Source organism: Varroa destructor, unplaced genomic scaffold (genome assembly GCF_002443255.2).
Source record: "Varroa destructor unplaced genomic scaffold, Vdes_3.0 BEIS01000005.1, whole genome shotgun sequence".
NCBI lineage: Eukaryota > Metazoa > Arthropoda > Arachnida > Mesostigmata > Varroidae > Varroa > Varroa destructor.
In genome coordinates this window covers 13,565,703-13,587,076 of record NW_019211458.1, presented here as the reverse complement: position 1 = coordinate 13,587,076, position 21,374 = coordinate 13,565,703, and the positions used below count along the sequence as shown (strand labels likewise).

Below are 21,374 nucleotides of genomic sequence, written 5' to 3'. Positions count from 1 at the left end.
ATTAAAATGATCGTTGTTTACTCTTTACAGAATAGTTGCAGCTCTCATTTTTTTTATTTAAACTTGGGTTCAAACTTCACGTGTTTTTTTTTATTAATTGAATACCCCGCTGTGTTCGCTTACAATTGCTTTCGTAATGATAGAGTTCCATAGAAATATATATCCATAAAATTAAGTCGAAAATCGCGCTTCCTTAGCTTCATGTGTTCGTCGTCAGGTGGCGCTTCATATGCGATATTTTGTTTTGCGATTTTGGCGCCATTTTCTACCAGCTGAGCTCGTGTTTGAATTTCCTCAGGTATTTCACTGCGTGACTTAAGAATAACTGCGGTGAAAATTCAGGTAAGTTCTCGGAAGCGTTTAAGGTTTAGAACGTATTCGATTTCGTGTCCCAACTTATCGTGGATTTAATAAAGCCAACGCTTAATACTTACGATGAATATATTTGTGGGCACTTACGTTCTTATACACGCAGTGATATATATCAATAGGGCTAATAATCGTTTGGGCAAAGATGAGCAGTTTGCAAAAAGGAACTATGGGTAATTTAATCAAATGGATATTTCAAGCATAATTCAAATTTCTTTAGGCAAAATACTGTTATTCATTTTATTTAGAGAAATGTTGGTCTTTTACGCCTGTGCTTGTTCATATCACTGTGCACTAATTTCTTACTTTTTTTAGCCCGATCTAATATTAAGCAACTGATATAACTATCAGTGAATGTTGAATTGTCTCACCAAGACGACCATTACGCTAATTCGTTCAAATCGAACGTCTCTACATGTACTAGAAACCTGGTGCTATATTTCTTAAAATACTACTTTTTACTTTAACAGTCAAACAATATCTCCATATCTCTATGTAACAAAGGAGAAACGGTTTCATCCTGCATAGGTTGTTCTGTTCGCTAATAGACGTAATATTTTATTATTAAAAAGGTAGTTACAAAGATACCTGTATTGATCAGACTGGTAAGATACCTGAAAAAATATAATCCATTATGCAGAGTGTGATGATCCGTTTCAACATGACAGGTCAAACAACCGATGCCAGTGAAAAATATCTCAGTCATTAACCGGATAAAATCTAGGCAACACGAATGCGAAATCACAGTAATTTAGTCTATCCAAAAGTAAGAGCATAAAATTTCATGGGCTCCTTTGTATTATAGTTTCAATATGGAAGAAAGCAGAAATCGACCTCGCCGAACTTGTGTCGTAAAACAGCAAGAACAGAGCAGAAAAGAGCATGCTAGGTTTCAGCACGCCGCTATGGATAAGGACACCTATAGTCCGACTATTGATAAAATGGGTAAGCTAAACTCAGCAAGGTTTTAGATGTTATAAATCAGTTATCTTAGTCGTTAAATAGCGAAGTAATAAATTTGGCTTGTAGCTTACGATAACTAGGTATATGCTTCCGTTTGTAGTATAGCTGTTATATTATTGTTTTACGTTCTAAATTGGGTAACAAAGCTTACTAGAATTTTTCGATTCTCGAATTAATTATCTGCAATGTTATTGAATGTTGGGCTTCAGTCGCAGCAATAGCTTATCATTTTTCGAATGCACTCACTAAGCTATGTTATATAGACGATACACACAATATATAGTTATATAATATATTGGCAACAAGAGTAACGAATGTCGTATATGCTATGTGCTCTTACATTTCTATTCTTCGGTCAAAGTAGACTTACATATATACAAAACTACTGGACGAAAGTTGTTTCTGCGTGGACAATGCATGAACCAGCTTCCCTGTAATTCGCCTGATGCACGGTAGTAGTAGTTCAAAGCAATTCAAAGCACAAAACTTTTACCTAGTTTTTTAGTAGTAGTACCGAACGCGACGAGATTTTTTCAGAGATACTTTTCTGGTTATCGTTTGTACATGTTCGTTTCAAACGTGTACGCGAATATTTCAAGCGGTGCGTAAATGTTTCTTACAAACTGACTAGTTTTACTTATAGTTATAATTATATATATGACAGCATTTAATTTGTTCGCGTTTTTCGTTGGCCCTTTCGTGTGCTATATAGAAACGGCTTGCAATGATGATACCGACGTAAATATTGAACCTACGGAAGAGAATGAGAATAATCCACAAACTCCGTCCAAGCGAGAAAACGGTTTTGCGTTGCCATCCGTTGGTAGGGAAATGTACAGCTTTGGATGCGTCCAGTCACCCTCAGTAAAAGTTGCCAGTGCGATCAGAACACCCTCGATCAGATTGCGGAGGCCGACATCATCGGTAAAAATATGTTCATATGTCGGCTACAGTTGACTTTATGGAGATCGACAACCTCTATTTCACACATATACGGGGCGTTCCAGACTAAATAGTGGGTGTAATTAAATTAAGATATGCATTATTGTTGACATATTATATTGATAGTCACCGCGTGACTATGTTATTTCAATGATGAATAGAAGCTGAAATACCGTATTTTATTGTTCTGCTTTAACATTCGACACGAAATTCAAGTGCTGTAAATAATGAGTTTATCATCATTTTAACCTGCGACTATTCACTATTTTTCTTGTCATAGGTAGTTTGCATAGGCTGGACAATAACTCTAACACCCAAATGCAACGTCTTTTCATATAACTATTGCTGGCCAAATTTTTTTAGCAGGAAGCCCCATCATCACGTACTCCGTCGAGTCGTGGCGACGAATATAGCAACTCCGGAACGCCGTCTAGCCGTACAGGCGGCCGAAAGCCTCGAACACGACTCGATCCTATAACTCCTCGTGCCGCTAGACGCAACATCGCTGCACGTTTAGGCAAATCAAAAGAAGAAACACTTAACAATTACATTGACTCGGAAGATAGTGAAGACGATGATGAAAATTATGACGACGAGGTGCTGCTTGAGGTAGAACGTAAAAAACAAACTCCGTGCTTTAAATTAAATCTTTTAATAATAAAAGTAACAGTAATGTACTTTGCCTTTTTTGCTGCTGGCACATGTCTGTTGCATAAATTTAAGAGCCGTTTGTTTATTTTACATAGAATCGATTGTTCACTTCAAGGTTTCATGTACTTTATTATTGGTATGTGATCAAAAATCCCGGCATAATAGTCTTTATATTGCAGCTGGATTTGCGTCAATGTCTTTCTGCTTTTTGTATATATATATATATACATATATATATATATATATCACACTAACTTAATTCAATAATCAGTTTATTTAAACGCAATACCCAAACGGATAAATTCATAGTAAGCTCTAAGTAAACACGGCATGTTTATTACTAGAATGCAAAAAGTGTACATCATTACAGTTATTATTTCTTCCTCAGCCATCCTACCATATGATCACATACTGTAACAAGCTATTTTATGTTGGCATACTGTTACAGGACGACGACGATACAGTTCACGATTATTTCAATCAAAGCGTCCGCCAGCGAGCAGTTGGAAAAACGACCAGCGATCACACGCTGGCGAAGCTAGGTGCCTCGATGTTGAATGAGGAACAGATTGCTGCTATACTTAAAAGTCAGAGAGACACTCACGCCGGACATCGTGAGAAAATTCTCAAAACATTATCACGAAATTTCTCTTTTTGGTCCGTAAGACAACTTCAACTCCAACCGAAATCTGAACTATGCGAACGTATTGTCACAAGATACTACACTAAAATTATAAAGCCGATATTTTGCACTAAGTTAACTACTTTCATTTCACTGAAGACAAAAATAGGATAGCTTTGTATGATTACCTTTATAACTTTTACAGCTCAAAATGCACAATCGTTTCTGGACGAATTTTTCATCTACAGAAAATACCAGTCAATTATGTTTATTTATTCAATTAATTATTAATAATTTTGATATGATCTTCAAATAGGTTACAACTCGCTCGGGAAGGGTCGAACTTGCTCTTATATGGACTTGGTTCAAAGGTGAAGGTCTTGAGTAACTTTGTAGACTATCTTGAGAAAGAAAATTACACCACCATGGTCGTCCACGGATTCCTGCCAACTTGTGGCCTGCAGGAAATAGTCACTAATATACTTGAATATGTTATTGAAGAGCGACCCAAGGGAATTGTAGGGCTACAAGCTCAGGCAAGTTCATGACTTCATATTTGCTGCAGTGGAATAGCTTTTTCTGCTGGAACTTAACATGAGATATGCGGACAAATTTTGTGTGACCTAATCAATGCATTTATATAAAAATAATAAACTATTGTCGTTCTCTCGAAAATTGGCATCCCTGAGTAATGCTGAGAAATCCTTAAAAGAAAAATGATCCATCTCGTTTTATGTTATATAGTTAAGGTAAAAACTCGAAACGTTATTACGCTCAAGGATGCTGTTTACCCATGAGAGATGAGTGTGTGTTTAAAAAATGACCCAAATAAAATAGATTATAGATCAAGAAAACTAAAAGGTCTTCTGTATTTATTCAAAAGAGAGTATTTTTTCATAGAATTCTTCATAGGTTATTTCTATGTCCACAATTATTTGATTAATTATAACTCTTTGGTCTTTTAGGTTGACTTTATCTGCGCTTACTTTGCTCGCTCTGATGCGCTTCATCTTTTTCTCCTCGTAAACTCGATTGACTCCCCTGCACTCACAAACCCTCGGCTGCTTCAGGTGTTTGAGACCTTGGCTTGTGCCCCTAGAATTCATTTCGTCGGCAGCGTGAACCATATCAATGCGCCACTTCTGTATGACCTAAATCGGGCAAGCGCTATGAGGTACAATCGTCTAAAATCTATCAAACAATTATTTATGGTCATAAACAATTTTTGTGAAAAATAATAGTGGCTCTTAAAAACATGGTGTACGAACGTACCCGATGTCACAAGCATTTTTAAAGCTACCAAGTTCTATGTGTATACAACAGGTTAACAACACAATCTGGTAACAGTAGATTTTTTTTATTGTTAACAGATGGGTCTGGATAGATGCGACGACCTACGAACCATACGTATTGGAGCTTTTTTCGGAATCTCTGAAATCCTCGACAGCCAACACTTTGTCCTCACTTGAGCACGTATTCGCATCACTTACAGCTAACGCTAAAAAGGTAAGAAATATATATAAAAGTTGGGCGTTGGGACCTTTTTAATCGATGACGCATGTACCCTGCTCGCATTTTCACCGTTTAGGGGGCTGTTTAATAACGACCTGTCGTCTTATCAAACCTGAATATTTATACATGTTTCGATTTTGGGAAAGAAAAATAGAGTTAATCCCATTCTAAACAGGTCAGAGCTTGTAATTGTATAAGATCGTCCAGCATGACATGTGATATAGTAAACTCTAATTTTAACAACTTTTTTACAGACTTAGCTTTTTTAATTTCAGTCGAAATATACACCATTATTACCTTCTGTCATTTGGATAGTAACTTATTTGTTTTTCTCTTGTAGAGGTTTAGAATATGAAAATCCATAGAGTCTTGATAGGCAATTCCAACGTAATGTTGATATTTAAATATATTTCTCATTAAGAGGTTATCTAAAAACATGGTAATCTGTGGGATCAATGCCTGGAGAGTATTGCAGAAGACAGAAAGCTTACATCTGTAACTTTTTCATTTCTGCCGTTGTAAGTACTGCGGTACGAAGTAGGTGTGCCCGCGCAATTAGAGTATTTTACCACTGTTCACTACTGGCTTTTTTTTTTTTTGATTTTCTCCAATTGTTGACAGATTGCGGCTATCGTAGGGGAAGACTTTTTTTTTTTATCACAAGTCACAATTCGATGCAAGAACGGGCCACGGCTGTAATAAAACAACTAAGGGAAACATGTCTCTACGTTTCTATTTTTGCTCGAACAATGCAGTCCAGTTATCTAATTAATTTAACCGAGGTAAAAAAATATGTTTTTTTCGAACCAACGGCTCATGATGTTTCTAGTAATAGAACCTTTAACCAATAACGGGTTTATACGACAAACTGCCTCCGCCGCTCTAGTTCCAAATCGGAACTCAAATTTGTAAACCAATCGAATTCTTTGATTTTCGATGGCTGAGCTTTTGAAAAGTACAAGCGCACCTCGAATACAACAAGTGTAAAAAAATGTCCTGTTGTAACAAAACAACGTTATTTATATAAATGTCACGCTTCATGCTTAAGAATCTCATATATATACGGGGTGGCCCATATAATGAAGTAAGAGCTGTTTGTTGTAGCGGGTATATGCTCATCTATTAATCTTTATATTAAAAGAAAGTTAGTTCTTTCTATGTAAGAAGCTTTATTTGTTAGAAGTGTTATTCTGGATGGTTGCATTGGTTCGATACAATCACCATTTACCATGGTTGCAGCTTCAATTCGGGGCTTAAATTACTCACTAGTCATAGTCAAAAATGCTGCTTTTTTAACAACTTTCTAATAATAACTGTGCATCGAGCGGTATGAACAGGTATAAAAGTGTTGCTTAAACGCGTTGAATACGAAAAATTCCAGCTGCAACAATTTTAGGACTGATAGCAGGGCAAAAGTCCCACAAAATATTACGGTTAAAACGACCAAAAAGTCTTAAAAGACCTAACCGTAAGAATTTATCTAGACGACTCAATTGACAATAATGTTTCCTCCCTGGTTTGGGCTATTTTGATAACATTTGAGGCCTTTAAGTCTAAACCATATGGAGGATGTCCCGGTTTACCTCTTAAAAATCTCGGGCTTTTCAAAAGCTGCGTAAAACTGGCAATAATGTAAACCATCGAGTTCGGGCCAAAAAGGAAATCTTTAATTTCGTTGAGGCTTAGCACAGCGCGAAAAGATTAGACAGTAGCTAATCCTTGCTCAGGTGCAAAAATGACGTATTATTTTTCGCCATGACAAATTTCTTGTTTTGTCCTAGAACAAACTATCTTTCCAAAGGACAAAAAGTAGTAAATGAATGTATATTTGCCTGCCCAAGTTTGATCTAGTTGAAATTCCACATCTTGTGCACGTATGGGTAGTCTGAAAAAGTGTCCAGCTTTAACATGAAAATAACGTTACTCTTCGAAAATGTTTTGGCAATGCTCCAAAAAATCTTAGTCTTGTCGGGTTTTCTATCTAGCAGTCGTTTGCGGCAGCCGGTGTTGGTGTTTCCATGAAAATAAAAATAATTTGTATACCGAGCCATCATTAAGTTCGGACCCTTATGCAAATCAAATCACGATCGGCACTCTGTATTATTGTTGACCACTGTCATATTTTCGGCAGCTAAATCTAAACATGGTCGTATTAGATTAGCTGACGATGAATGTGCGGCATGACCAGAAATTGCAACAATGACCGATAACATCGAAAAAATAGTCATAAACGACCGTCGAGTTAAGGTTAGATAAATATAATAAACTTCGGACATCTACAAAAAACGTATTTATCATATAATGACCGGAGAATGAAACATGAGAAAGCTAATCGCGTGCTGGGTTCCGCATTTACTCCCTTAAACTCAAAAAACGTGTTAAAATAAACGTTCCTAAGGCCCTGTTAAAACAATTTAAACGAGATGAATCAATATTTTGATGTCGACTTATAACAATGCTAGATTAAACGTGATTATACCACTATACTCAAGAAATCAAGGCACAGTCGAACCGATGACCGCAAAAAGCGAGAAAACGGTAAAAACTATTCCTGCATTTGGAAAAGTGATCACAACATTTCTTTGAGATCGTCCTCAAAATGTCTTAATTCACTAAGCAGATCATAACGAGGGCAAGCTATGCACTAGTACTTAAGGAGCTTAAAAAAGAAATTGTAGAAAATATCGGTGTATGAGAAAAATGAAGTGTTGTTCCACCAAAGCACTGCTTTGTTTCGCACTCCAGTAATCACCATGGCAAAAATTCGCGGGTTGGGATTCGGGTTCATTGACCACTCATCGTGTTTAACAGATCTAACCCGAACGACCTTTTTGTGCTTTCTAGGGTGACTGTTTAACTCAGAGCTCCGCTTAGAGCTTTTCATAAAATCTTTACGCGAAAGCATATATATGTATATAAAAAACCATTGGTTCCAATAATTTTTGCGATTTGTTTTGTGGTAAAAGGCTTGACAAAACAAACTCCAAGGGAAAAGCGACATGTCTCGGAAAAAGTAGTTTGGGACTAAAAAAATTTTAGACTTTATGTATTTTTATGTACAGTAGGGAAAATTATCTATTCGTTCAGTTTACTAAATAATGGTTGAGTATTTGTTAAACATTTTAATGTTAAAATCGTCCGTTTTTTATGTTCTATACAAAGTTCATATTTGATCTAAAGAAATCGATTTTTTTCACTCTCCGCCCTGAAGTTAAACACGAAGCCTTTTCTAGAAAAATAAATTAGGAATTTCTGAAAAAACTTAATTTTATCACATTGCTTAGTTGACTGGTTTTTTAAACAGCCTAAAATTTATATGGAATTTTGAAAGTGAAGGTTAGCTTTATTAAAGAAAGCAGAATACCACGAAGAGGGCGAGCAGAGAGCAGAATATAATTGATACAAGGCAATATGATACCTGTAACAGGTCACAGAGTTATTATGAATGAAAGCAACCAAATAACAGAATTGTTAAAACCTTATAATATGATTGGGATTCACAGATTTACTAACAAGTTGAGCTTGCTTTAGGTCAGGTAGTACAAATATCAGGATAGTGTGGACAAATGTGCAGTACTTATCGCGTGCAAGGCCCGGTTGAATAGATGCATAAGAATAGGCGTTTGTAAATGGCAGGGGCAGATGCCGCGCATGTGTGGTGCCGTTTATTACTATACGTACATGCAAGTGAAAAGGTGATAGCTATATAGTTTCCATACACTAGATTTTCATTTTAATTAATATGTGCTATCGTTTTCAAACAACTCAAAACTTACTGATGTTTCCTATCGATTTTGACAGCAAGCAGCTTCATAAGCAGTACCAATGAGGCGACAGGCAGCAACTGGCACTACTGTTAATTAAATTATATACTTGGATGATTAATACATAACAATGCGATCGCCAACACAGAGGCGCACTGTACGTGGCCATTTTTTTTTTATCTCTAGTATGTTTTTTGCAGGTATTTATGATTATAGCTAACTATACTTTGGAACGTTGTTCATCAGCCAATTCGTCCGCCAGCAGCTTTCGTGGTATGGCCTTTCAAGACTGCTATCGAATGTGTCGTGAGGCGTTCGTCGTCAACTCCGACCTTACGCTCCGTACGCAGCTGACTGAATTCGTTGACCATGACATGGTTCGAATAAAGAAAGGTCATGATGGTGTTGAATATCTTATTATACCATTAGCAAAAGAAACGTTAGAAATTTTTGTACAGCAGCAGGAGGAATCTTGCTGAGAATTGTAATAAGTGTTGATCATTAGTCAGATTGTATAAAAGGCGAAGCCGTTCGCTTCGTATGGGGGCGATTGTAAAAACAAAATACAAGGTTTAATGTTGACCTCGTTTGGGTATGTGTTTGTCTACCTGCAGTATTTATGGAAATAAAATATTTAGCTAATAAAGATTTCACTATGACATAGTATATTTTCTTCAGAAGATTTCCAGTGCCCTTTATGACTTAGACACCGCAATTTCCCCTTTCAGCAGGTAAGCTCTAAGTCTGCTATAGATGACTGAGAATAAGTAGTACTATTCAAGAGGTTAAATATGCGGAGCTGGAAGGTTAAACGCTGGTCAATGGATAAAAACTTTCGTACAGTTTTATCTGGCAATTTTACAATCTGCTTCTACAGTTAAATTGATTCATAGAAGTAACAAAGTTTTGTTTAATAGAGTGATACACGCACGGATTCGTTTTGGACGAATCACAATAGATTCAAGTCAGTAATACGCGCTTGATTTTTGGCATTGGTCTACACATAGATGATGCGAAAGTGCGCCTAGAATTATCACTGCAAAGCATCCAACTAGATAAAAATTGTTGTTAAGACCTCAAATAATGGTTCAAAGCAAAATTTTACCTGCCTTTATGCTATTGCATTTGAGTTTTTCCAAGGGGCCGAAGGAAACGAAACGTGGAGTAAATTTTGCTGTCGTTCTGGAAAACATACTAATATAAGGCTCCCTAGTATAGACAAAGTGTTGCTTATGAAGGAAAGACCACAAGCATAGGCTTTGTATTTTCAAACGCAGCATAATTTGGTTGCAATAATATATAAACACACATAGGTTAGTAAAGGCCTTTCTTAAAATCTATGGAAGGAAGAATTGCAAGGCTATATAATGAGCATTAGTCGATTCATTTAGCGATGATTGTGGTAATTTCTTTGAGAATGGCATAATTAATTATTATTTTAACGTTTGTGCAATTTTTGTCTGATAAAAAATAAATTCCGTTATTATACTGACAGATAAACAAAGGTAGATAAGATTTAAGTAAGTAAGGTGCAATCCGATCGCACTGACTGAGATATTGACTACAAAACAAAATTAAACGAATTAATTCGTCATTTTGGTAACTTTTTTACACCAGACCTTTGCGTCAATATTAAATCATTATCAGGTATTATTAGTTGGAACATTTATATCAGTCCCCTCTGAATTTACGCTTGATTAGTGCCAGTATCAATACACTTTCCATCAGACGTAGAATAATGTTTTTCCTAATCCCAGTACCTAAGATGAGCTTTTAGCTGGATTATATTATTATAAGCTGCGGGATATTATAGTCCTAGTAGAAACGATTAGTTCCATATATTTCTAAGGTCTTTTTTTTTCAATAAAAGTGCACTTCTTAATCAACGGAGTCATAAATCGTGCACTTCTTCAAAGTACTTGGAGATTGGCCGAACAAAAAGACATCAGCAATTTTATCAGCAGTACTCTGTTCTCTTTCTTGTGGCCTGTTTCTTTTTTTTTTTTCATTTTTTCCGTTACTTCCTTTCTTTAGCAGGTTCGAAGGTGTGCCTTTAATCTTGCAACGTGCTTTGGCTCGCAGTTTTCGTTCCCTCGATGTTACCACACCCTTTCTTTTTGTTTGATAATAATAATCTACAAATACTTTCTCGTACCATTATATCTATCTTTTTATCATCATATATATGTATAACACATATTATTATCATTATCATATCTTAAGTACGTTAGCATAATAATCGTGTGCTTATGTTATACGTTTTTATCTACTATATATAGATTTCATATAATAACAACATTTTTGGCTTGATAGCAAGTACCCCGTCATTGATCGACTGCTATATTTCTTGCTTGACTGCTTCGTTATGTAAACAAATATCTTTACGGAATTCTTTTGGGTTTCACACTCGTGCCGCTTGTTTTTTCTTGCTTTTAATCTGATTGTTTATTAGCTTCCATTTATAACTCAGTATGTGTCTGTCATTCGTTTGTGTGTCGACGTTCTGATTTTTACTTGTCTTTTTTCTCTTCATTTGCATGTTTACTTTTACAACATTATGGCATTGCATTGTTATCGCCGTGTCTCTAAAGTACGTAGTTGTTATATTTGACAATCTATGGGTCGTCTCTTCCCTATTGAGACTCTCTCCTTGCTTTTGGTGATATTATTGTCCGCCCTGTCATTGATATTAGTTGCTGCGTTCGGGTCCAATATTGCTGGAAGGGAGAATCAAGGGTCTCTTAGTGAAGATCTGTGGGATTAGCAATTACTTTTGTTCTCGTCAGACGAAGACGTGAACTTACCATAGGGTATCTTCCGCGCAGCAGTCCTTAGTTATTGGTATTTTCATTTTTCCTTAATTCAGAATTGTTATTTATTGTTGAAAAATGTGTTTTATTATTCATTTGTGATAAAAAGAAATATATATGTAAAAATTAAAAAATGAATTACAATTTCGTTCATTGCATTAAGTAGCGTAGAACAAGTCGCAAGTTAGAATACCGTCAGTAGAATAAGAGCCGTGTTTCCAATGACTCTATGAGAGTGGTTACGGTGTGGTATCATTTGCGTCCTGCCTGGTTACTATCTCGTATATAGCTTATGCACTATTTTGAAGCTTTATCAGTCACATGTTATTGATCGTTAGTTGTTCTCTCTTTCCAGCTTCGAATTAGCATTTCCGTGGCTCAGTGGGGGGTGGTTTTTGTTATAAGCGATAGAGTAGTGTTATTTACTTTACGAGCAGAGTGTGGAGCACGAAAGCTGGTATACGGCCGTGTCGCGAGTGAATACTTAACGAACCGAAAACGTTTGGAACATACGTCCCGAAAAAGTCGAATAAATCGCAGTGCCAGGGCCTCGTGGATGTTGTCACTCCATCTGTGGTAACAACGAAGCTTAGGAGAATTGAGATCTATCAAAAAATGTTTATTTTTGCAGCATGAATCCTAGACACTGTCGTTTGTAGCTCTACATGCAAAAAAAAATACCAGAATCGTCGCTATATAAACATGCTTCATATTTCAGTAGGTAAGCTAGCGGACTTAGCTCTTGCCTATAGTGTAAATCTAATTTCCTCATCTACATAAAGCGTGAGCGTTAACGTCTTGAATTTGGACATCTGTATGATACAAAACAACAATATGTAGATAAAAATATGGTCTCATAGTAGTGAATTAACAAGTGAGCTGAAAATCTTGAGACCTAGAAAATTAGTACTCCGTGCAATGCGGCATGTCACCATACAGTAACGCGTCTTCAATCATGAGATTTTGTCATAGATTGTCTTAATGATTGAGATCAGTTAAGCCAATACACACGGAGATTACGGTCGCATTCGAAGAGGCGATGACCGATTATCCGCTTACTTGTCACTATCCATTACCTCGTCTGTCCGATCTGTTGATACGAGAACTTTGTTTTCCCTGAGGTTTCGTCATGCATAGGCTCGATCGTGCTATGAATTGAACAAACGTTTTAAAAATAACGTTTGGTCTTCTCATGTGAAGGTGATATTTGTGTATATGTTCTAGTTAACTAATGGCTGTGACGGTTGTTCAGTTCTTGCTAATGATAATCAACACGGCGTGGCAAAGAAATTAGAAAACGGCCTGCACCTTCGTGCAGAGCGCCGATCCGGTCCTGGAAAGAGGACTAACTTGATCGGAGAGCTTTGAGAAGCACCCTTTTGCCTTTTGCAATACCCGTGCCGTCCCTATTTGTATCTTCTTACGTAAATGATATAATTGATTGTTAAATAGTACTTGATGTTTTTGGTGCTGTCATTGCTTGTTTCAACCTACTATGTTTCCATTCGTTTCGACATTAGCCTTTCCATATTTGTTTCATTATTTTAATGACTTATGCGTACGTTATATGTTGTAATCTAGAAAATAAGCTGCTTATATTTATTATTTATCGCTAAGATATTAGCGTCTTCGCAATGGTATTCCTGTTCAATAGGTTCATAGTCACGTTCTTTTGATAAAGTTGAGTTATATTCCTTTGCTAGACTATAATCATTAGACATTATGACCAGTATGATGTTGTCATCGAATCTGGATATATCCTTTAGTATTTTTTATTGATTATGTGTGCGGTAAACAATTTTTGCCATCAGAGGCCTTAGGCCTCCAAAAAAATGTATGTTTTTGTATGCTTTCCATCGTTTCCAGCCGGCTCCTTTACGAATCCGGTTACTGCTAAAATCGACTGCCCCATGGTGACACCTGGTCTTCGAAGTCCTTTTCACTTACGGATAGCGGTGAGAACGAGAGCTAGCCTTCTTCTGCAGTACATTTCTGTTTACTTCTATTCAGGCGGTACATTTACTGGGCCGAACGCTTTCCCCAATAACCGGATAGCTCGTTCCACTGCGGCTGAGGGCGTTTGTCCCACCGGGTCGGAAGTGTAGCTGACCGTTTGCCCCACAGGTGATTTAGATTCTTCCAGTTATCAGCCCTAATCGAGTGAACCAAATAGAGTGAATCGAGGAAGACATTTGTAGGATTCTCCTGTCTCGTTTTTAGTGGTCTTGTAAATGCCTATGCATTATGAACTGCACTACACAGTATATTGAAGGCATTTGAAACTAAAGAACGTGCCTTAGGGGTTTAATTAGATCCATGATACATCGATCAAGGACTCACCTTTTACCCCAATCATTGTACAAGCGGTTCCAAGGCGCTGGAGGTACGTCAGCTTTTTTGAGAAGAACATACTCTGCTTCAAGGGGCGCATCTTAAGCAGGAAAGAAGACGAAAGGCGTAATATGCAGGTAGTCTATCAGCTTTTCGCTTACCGCTATCTATGATTTTCAATATCATTTAATCAAAGATTTGTTTGTGATCCTCGTTCCTTGTATTAATTTGCCGGGTGGTTAAGTAATAATGAAAAACACGAAGCGGAAAGACTCAGAAAAAGGGTTTCATCAATAATAATTTAAGACCCTGTGAGATATATTTACTTGAAATGCTATAAATAGACCTAGTGGACTTAAATGTCTATTCGTTACTATCGTACCATGGCTTCTACTGTCATCCGCAATTTAAACAAGCATGTCTTGATGTCCAATCATTCTCCAGTAGGTTTTGGTTAGAATATCCGATACGGTAATTCCTCATCATCTTTGCGACATCGGCAATTTTTCTTGATAAGCATCGGTTGCATTTGCGTACTTTAAACTATCAAGATCTTCATGAACTGAGACTTCTGGCAAAATCCATTTCATGTCTATGAGAATAATTCTGAGCGGAAGGACGAGCTATACCTGTCGGAGATTATTATACAGATCAACCAGAAAATCTGACTCAGGACTATCAAGACAGTACATCTGTAGATGTTAGGTCAATTGTCGATTGATTCCGCGGTCAACTGCATAAATACTGGCAAAACCTTCCATAAGCATAAATTCGTTGGGTCGCCAGTTTGTAAATGCTATATGTAAAACGACGACCAGTACAGGCTAATGTCATCTATTAAATAGAACTATTTATATATAATTGTTTCCGTTGCGAGTACATAAGTTTTTGTCAGCAATGAAGCAAAATATTCAACAGACATCTGAAGAATTGTGAAGCTTAGTCATCCTTGCTTTCCTTCTCGGCAATCACTGATCTAGCTTGTAGATTAGCTTTAAAGTGGCGAATCCAATAGAGCCGGTAGGAAGGCTTAGACATATAATTTTTTTTCAAGCTAGAAAACGTTTCTGGTATGTGGCATAGATTTAATTACTTTTCGTTGCTATAACAGCCATGCTATATCGTTGATTAAGAGCGGATATAACTAAAACTACTTACGTGTGGCAGTAATAATTATGTACTCATCTTACTGTGTACTTGAGACGATGTCGCAGGATAATTTACGCAAATTGTTCTAATGGGCTCTACAGTTATCACATGTAGGACGCACTTACCGAAGTATTGGGGAGGGTACTCAACTGGAGATGGTGCGCTGGGCGGTGATTCCGCGTCTAACTTTCCGAAAGTACCTACCGCGCATACTGCAATGACTAGGGCAACCGTCAACAGCGCGGTACTCATCGCTCCGCTGCAGTTCGTGTTGATGTTATTGGCGGTGCGGCACATCACGACGCTTCAGTAGTCGTTACGGAGTTCGTCGACAGCGCTGCGTCAAGGATTAGCGTGATCTTTTTCAAACTAAAGTGGCAAAAAGAAGTTAGACATTAGCATGTTTCGTACCTTACGTATCCTTTTAATAGTAAAGTCGGTAAGTTGATTCTTCTAAGTGTGGCCTATTCTTGTATCCTAACCGACCTAATTTTCTGGCTGTTTCTTAGTTTCAAATTGTTGCTGGAATAAAAGTAAATTCTATAAGTAACATATTTCCACAAAAATATGTCTAACAAGGTTAAACTATAACACTTCAATGGTTTACTGAGGTCGGACGCTTTAGCTGTTGCGCTATGCAGGCGACTTTGTATTTGTTTGGTAGAAGCCGCTTTCATCTTCAACAAACCTTGGCTAGCAATTGCATCTAGGGACTAAAGGTGAACGTTCGACAGACGAAAATTCGAATTTGGTAGTCGACATGCAACATCAGACTTCTTAAAATTTTGGCATCGACTACAACGCGTAGTTCAAGTTATTATATATATATATATATATATATATATATATATAACACCCTTTTGTGCGGTGGAATCTCATTCGGTAAGTATGTTTTAAGGAGGGTGATACAAGAATAATAGCTGACAAACTTTTTACGCGCTCACTTAAGGTAGCTCCTTCTTAAGGTAGGTCTTCCTCGTCTGAATATAGCTCCAACAAAATCCCACCTATTGAAAGGATCTCACAATAAATCAGCTCCTCTGGATTGGTAAGTTTAATGTCCAATGCTGTCGTTAGCCATCGCTTTAAACGGCTGGACTCAGCACGGAACGAAATATCTCTATTTTTGGGTTCGAGTTTAAGTCAATAGGTATCACTAAGTATAAGTTCAGTACGCAAATACGTTACCACTGCACCGTTACGAGGATGATTCCCTTCGATACTGTGTTTCGAAGCATTTCGGTCTACAGGCTGACAATCCATTTGCGTGCTATACCCTTTCCATTCAATGCCGTTCGGTGTCGAGGATTTGCCAAACAAGTTTGGTTTACCCGAAACTGGGGTTTGCAAATCATCCATTCATTAGATCGAAGAGAGAGTAGCACAAATGAACTCTAGCTGGTGCGATGGCAAATGTCCTTGTTTACTGTCCCTGGGCACCAATGCGCTTTATGCGCAATCACAGATTATCATAAGCTTTATGATGAGCGCGCGATGCAGTGTCTCACTGAGTGTTGTCCTGCTGTGATTTCAGTGATCGCAAAGTTTTCACTCGAGGCCTTATCTTTTGATATTTCCAGTTTTAATCTATATCGAAGTTGTATACGTACTTGAAAAAAGTGCACATACATTACGCCAACCTTTAGTATGGTGGGAATCAATTACTGAAATACTGCGAAAGTTTAGATAGATAGCTCTATAATAGGCTGGTAATATATAGGCTGGTCAAAGCAAACATACAAGTAAATGCACGTATAATGCACTTTCTCGGCCTATTCTTCTACTCTAAGTCACTTTTAACTCAAATTATGCCATATTTTTATTTAGTACGGTAGGCGAACAAAGGCATTCCCTTTCACAAAAATATCATCGGTAAAGATGATTGGTTTATAAGGTACTCGCAGTTAATTCACCCGAAAGACTTCCTTGAGACTACCGAAGTTGATTTTTAAATCTCATGAGCGACTATTTCTTCTCGAATTGCAAAAGTAAAAAATCAGTGATTCTAAGAAATAGTAATATATGTTAAAATTATATTGAGACCCAAAAACGCTGCTAATCTACATACAATTATTAGGATAAGAAGTATACGTTAGAAATCGACAAGCAGAACCACCTATCTGCATAGGACACTATAATACCAGTAACGCGTATGGGTAACGTTTAGATTTTTCTGTTTGAACGTCGTTCGAATTTCATATCATAGAGCGTTGAACAGAAGTCGTTACCAAATTGATTTGTTACTTTCATTTTGGTTGGCCTGCAGCTATCTCAAACGTTTCCCCCCTCGACCATCAATCGTAAGTTGACCTGACTTATTTTTTAATTTCTGAGTGCACCTGAACATGAGATACACAAATTTTCTCATATGACAACAGGGCAATGCGACCTTTCATTTGAGGGCAAAAACGTTCAGTGTAGACTTGCTTTCTTTTCTAGTGTGTTCTTTCTTGTTTTGTCTGAAATAAAAAAATCCATGTTGATCAAAAATCAGTAAACATTTTTGCGGCTGAATAAGCATTAGTAATCTTAGTTTGTTACCCAGAGGTATGAAACAATATATTTTCTAAGAAATTTTAATATTGTAAAAAATACTGCGTAGCTCCACCGTGTGTGAGGTTTACATTTTCTTTAGATTTTTAATTTGAATTAAACGCTCGAATAAGTGTTTCTTTATAAAAACGCTCGAGGAATAGTACTACTGCTTTCGTATACTCAGTGATAAATAATTTTTTTTACGTATTCTCTTATTATTATTATGGTACTATGAGGTATTTTATGTATCAATCAACTTGCTCATGTACCCGATAAACATATATATAGATAAATGATGATGATAACAATTAAGTGACAAAAACATAAGTCAGTTATTGCCAGACAAGCCACTGTCGAGACCTCTTGAATGCGAACTATCTGAGGAGACACTGGTGAGATTCGAAGCAGATTTTTTAAATCTTCAGTTAATTAGCAGCGAAGGCGTAATTATACTCGGTGCATTTCACGATTTAAGTTTTCATTATGTGACAAGGACTGTTTCTTCCTTTTTTGCTACTCTGCGTTTTAGTAATTGGGTAACGCATCGATGATGCAATCGACGACCTCTGTATGCAGCAAAACTTATCACAGCTGTCAAGCATTTTCAGCGTCAACTTATCGTTTACTTTGCAGAACGTGTTCACGTAATGCACGTTCACTGAACTTTTTTTTTCAGTGTCTTTATGATGGCGTTATCTCTAGCTAAAAATCCCTTACGGCTGAACAACCAGCATATATTATATGTTTTTACAATGAATATAAATAGAAACAAATACAAAGTGAGCTTGACTTGTTTAAGCCATTTCCACAGATTTCAAAAAAGATCATACGATCTCTAAACTAGCTGAACATTACAGTGTCACACTTTGCCAATTTTAGAAAGTTAATGTTCGAGCTATTTCTTTGATATGCTGTCGAAGACTTTTCAATTAAACAAATAAAGAATTCATGCCGTTCTCTTTCAGACATACCTTTTTTAATAAGCCATTTTTCCATGAAGCTAGCGCCGAAGTATCACTGTTTGTACAATTCTACGATGGGCTATCTATCGATCGATCGATCGATCGATTTTCCAATGGCAGCTGACGGGTATCGGATACGCATACATGATCTTCTAGTGAGCTAAGTCTCTTATGTCTAAGAAACCGTATATGGCAGCAAGCAGCGATCATGAATGTCTTGTTGAAATGCTTAGATAAAAGAGCTGCGGTTTAGGTTCGAACTGAGCATAGACATACGACCCGTTTCGTTCAGGAAGTCAGTCATTTGATGGGATGTCTGACCACCATGATACTGGACGCAAAATTCGAAGCACAGAGAGGTAAAAAAGAAGACTAACAAATCGCACAATATAACAAAAAGAAAGATAGCATGATAATTCCGTTTCTAGTACGACCTTCGCCACACTTCTCAAAAACTTTAACATGCGAGTACATATAGGTGTTAGAGTTATGTCTACCATCCCACTTATAAAGTAAGTAGATGCTTAAAGTCAAAGTAGACGGCAGTCTTATACACAGGCCAACGTTGACTTTGAGTCTATGTTATGTGACACATATGACGAGCTCAACAGAAATTGCACGAAGCCTTTACACGACGTTTGCACCGAAGTTAAAGTTATTACGAGACCAGCATTTGTCACCAGACCGTATGTCGTATCATAGCACCGTATTCAGCGGTAACAAAAGCGGCGCTATTGTAGACTTATTCTCGGTTATGTTAAACATTTTAGGTAGTGAAGTCGTTTTATCAGAGTTAAACGATAAAGGCTTTCATTGATGCTTAGCACAACTGAACGTTTTATCGGTCGCTTTATTGCTGATGAGTCGTAACGGTTTTAAAAAGTTTGGCTAACTTCTAGCCTCGTTTTTAATGGATTACAGAATATCTGCGCATTCGTTTGAACTAAAAAGAACAGGCTGTCAATGCCATATGGTATACGAAATGGTGTTCGTATGGAAACCAGACCATATGGTGTCGAAATGCGTACGGTATCGACTGGGTTCGTTATTTTTCAACTGACGTTAACCACTAGTTTGCTCCCTCACTCTCGTTACCTTAAGGTTGTCTATAGCGCAGCTTTACTCATTGATGAACAAGAGCTTTTCAGACGTTTCACATTTCTTACCGATTTCTCCACATCGCACCACTCTGAAGACTTGGTTCTCGAATGTCTTGAACCCAACTCGGCTTAATGCAACTCACCTTGAAAGCTGTGGCACCTCCTTGCTAGTTCAAAACTCTATGCTTTCTCGGCTCAAATAAAGGGGCGCAACTCCTTTTATGTGTTGGCGGCCCAGCGGCGGTGGGGTTGCCGCTCGCACTTCGTGGTGACCCCGGCCGCCACGTCATAGGCCACTCCGCTACACTGCAATCTTCTGGGATTGCCATCGCCCCCCGGTGCCGCCAACCGTTCTCGCTCCCTCTCACATTCGCCGGACGCTCCTCTGGAGCTATGGGGCGACGTGGGTTGGCTTCGCTGCGGACTCCAAAAGCGGCCGCGCTTATGAAAGCGACCGAACGTGCGCCCAGGCGATAACGGCGAAACTGGGTTGACGGTCGGTCGGTCTAGAAACAGGGAGCTGGTGTATTCTGCCTTGCGAATGCTCCGGCTGCTAGTGGGCTATACACAACTAGAGTCTATAGAGAGCGTTCCTTGCTGCGTACGGCAGCCAGGGCAGATACGGCTGACAGAGAAGGAAAGGCCGCGGCGTGACAAAGCTCTCAAGCAGGCGAGAAATGACGTCGCCATCTCGTATACGCCGACAACGAAGATGACAAAAGCAGCAGGGATGAAAATCAGAGAGTGAAGAGATTCGATTTATCGATAACAAAGCCCTGAGCCAGCAAGCCGATCCCGCTCTATGTATGTAGCTCTGCTAGCAGCAGCAACGACAGGGCAGAGCATAGCTTGAGATTGCACAGCCACGGGCACCTCTTAGGTGCGCTCTACCATACGCTTCCCATAGGTAGACGGACAAATTTGTCTTGGGTTAGTGAGCAAAAATATTTATGTTGTTTTTGTCGCCGCTGCTGCTGTGAAAAGATGCGGCGATCTGTCTGACACTGTCCTAAATAGCAAATGGGAGATGTCTGAAAGTAGCGACGACTGAAGTGAATAAGAAAGAATTAGTTAGTTTCCTCCAAAATGACCGTAGAAGTGTATATCGTGCACACCTAAAGCCATATACAAAGACGCATTTAACGTTGGACTCGCGTGTCGCTTAGAACGTATGGGGAAGAGAAGAAAAGCGGCAAACCCCTGCGCTGATTGGGTGAGCTGCCGAAATATTCACAGCTCTTACATCTACGTTGTGTGGTTCTGCTAGCCATCTGTACATACCAGATCTCCAACGTCAGCCACTTTTACGTCGGCTTAGGGAGGGCTTTTACAGTACACACTTGGGCTTAGTTGCCTGGGATGGGCTCGCGGGCTGTGATAGCTTCTTTTATCCGGGCCGGGTTCGTACTTAAGGGTGCTTGCCACTCCGGTTCCGTCTCTCGGCACACACGACTGTAACCTTTCTTCTGTTCTCCTTCCAGCTGATTAGGACAAGGCTGGATGGCTCCTCTGTGGCGGAGGATCAGAGGGGGGGGGGGGACCGCACAGTCATACTGACGACGTGAGTTTTTCCTATTCTATTCCTTTCATCTCGAGGCAGCTTTGCCCGCCAAACTCAGTGCACGCTTGGTAAGAAGTGAGTAACGTATTCGTGCTATTTGTAC

The 21,374-nt window shown here is 38.3% G+C and overlaps 2 protein-coding genes across 7 annotated transcripts; one reads left to right on the top strand and one right to left on the bottom strand.

Moving 5' to 3' along the window:
* The first annotated feature begins 224 nt into the window (after positions 1-224).
* Positions 225-9,503, top strand: Orc2 (origin recognition complex subunit 2). 4 transcript variants are annotated; one of them, XM_022807566.2, is made up of 9 exons: positions 225-342; positions 1,175-1,314; positions 2,045-2,256; positions 2,641-2,883; positions 3,374-3,582; positions 3,864-4,083; positions 4,513-4,721; positions 4,918-5,053; positions 9,024-9,503. In XM_022807566.2, the coding sequence occupies exons 2-9, from the start codon at positions 1,182-1,184 to the stop codon at positions 9,300-9,302; spliced, it is 1,641 nt and encodes a 546-aa protein (XP_022663301.1). In that variant the 5' UTR covers positions 225-342; positions 1,175-1,181; the 3' UTR covers positions 9,303-9,503. The 4 variants fall into 4 exon arrangements, with proteins under 4 accessions (XP_022663301.1, XP_022663302.1, XP_022663299.1 ...); XM_022807567.2 differs by having other exon boundaries at positions 2,638-2,883; positions 9,070-9,503; XM_022807564.2 differs by having other exon boundaries at positions 2,638-2,883.
* Positions 3,863-20,049, bottom strand: Mip (Myoinhibiting peptide precursor). Of its 3 annotated transcripts, XR_002673665.2 has the most exons (5): positions 19,854-20,049; positions 15,239-15,482; positions 13,974-14,064; positions 13,581-13,785; positions 3,863-11,540 (listed from the first exon to the last, which is right to left on the bottom strand). XR_002673665.2 is itself a non-coding variant. In XM_086989997.1 (4 exons), the coding sequence occupies exons 2-4, from the start codon at positions 15,408-15,410 to the stop codon at positions 13,653-13,655; spliced, it is 396 nt and encodes a 131-aa protein (XP_086846123.1). In that variant the 5' UTR covers positions 15,411-15,482; positions 19,854-20,045; the 3' UTR covers positions 3,863-13,652. The 3 variants fall into 3 exon arrangements, 2 of the variants coding, with proteins under 2 accessions (XP_086846123.1, XP_086846124.1); XM_086989997.1 differs by having other exon boundaries at positions 3,863-13,785; positions 19,854-20,045; XM_086989998.1 differs by lacking the exon at positions 19,854-20,049 and adding an exon at positions 16,302-16,425 and having other exon boundaries at positions 3,863-13,785.
* Between the last annotated feature and the right edge of the window lie 1,325 nt (positions 20,050-21,374).

Coding starts and splice junctions, on each gene's coding strand:
- Mip (XM_086989997.1), bottom strand. CDS start 15,410: ATGTGCCGCACCGCCAATAACATCAACACGAACTGCAGCGGAGCGATG. Junction 14,065..15,238: donor GTACCCTCCCCAATACTTCG/GTAAGTGCGTCC, acceptor TTCCTGCTTAAG/ATGCGCCCCTTGAAGCAGAG. Junction 13,786..13,973: donor TACAATGATTGGGGTAAAAG/GTGAGTCCTTGA, acceptor TCACTCGATTAG/GGCTGATAACTGGAAGAATC.
- Orc2 (XM_022807564.2), top strand. CDS start 1,182: ATGGAAGAAAGCAGAAATCGACCTCGCCGAACTTGTGTCGTAAAACAG. Junction 1,315..2,044: donor TCCGACTATTGATAAAATGG/GTAAGCTAAACT, acceptor TGTGCTATATAG/AAACGGCTTGCAATGATGAT. Junction 5,054..9,023: donor TTACAGCTAACGCTAAAAAG/GTAAGAAATATA, acceptor TGTTTTTTGCAG/GTATTTATGATTATAGCTAA.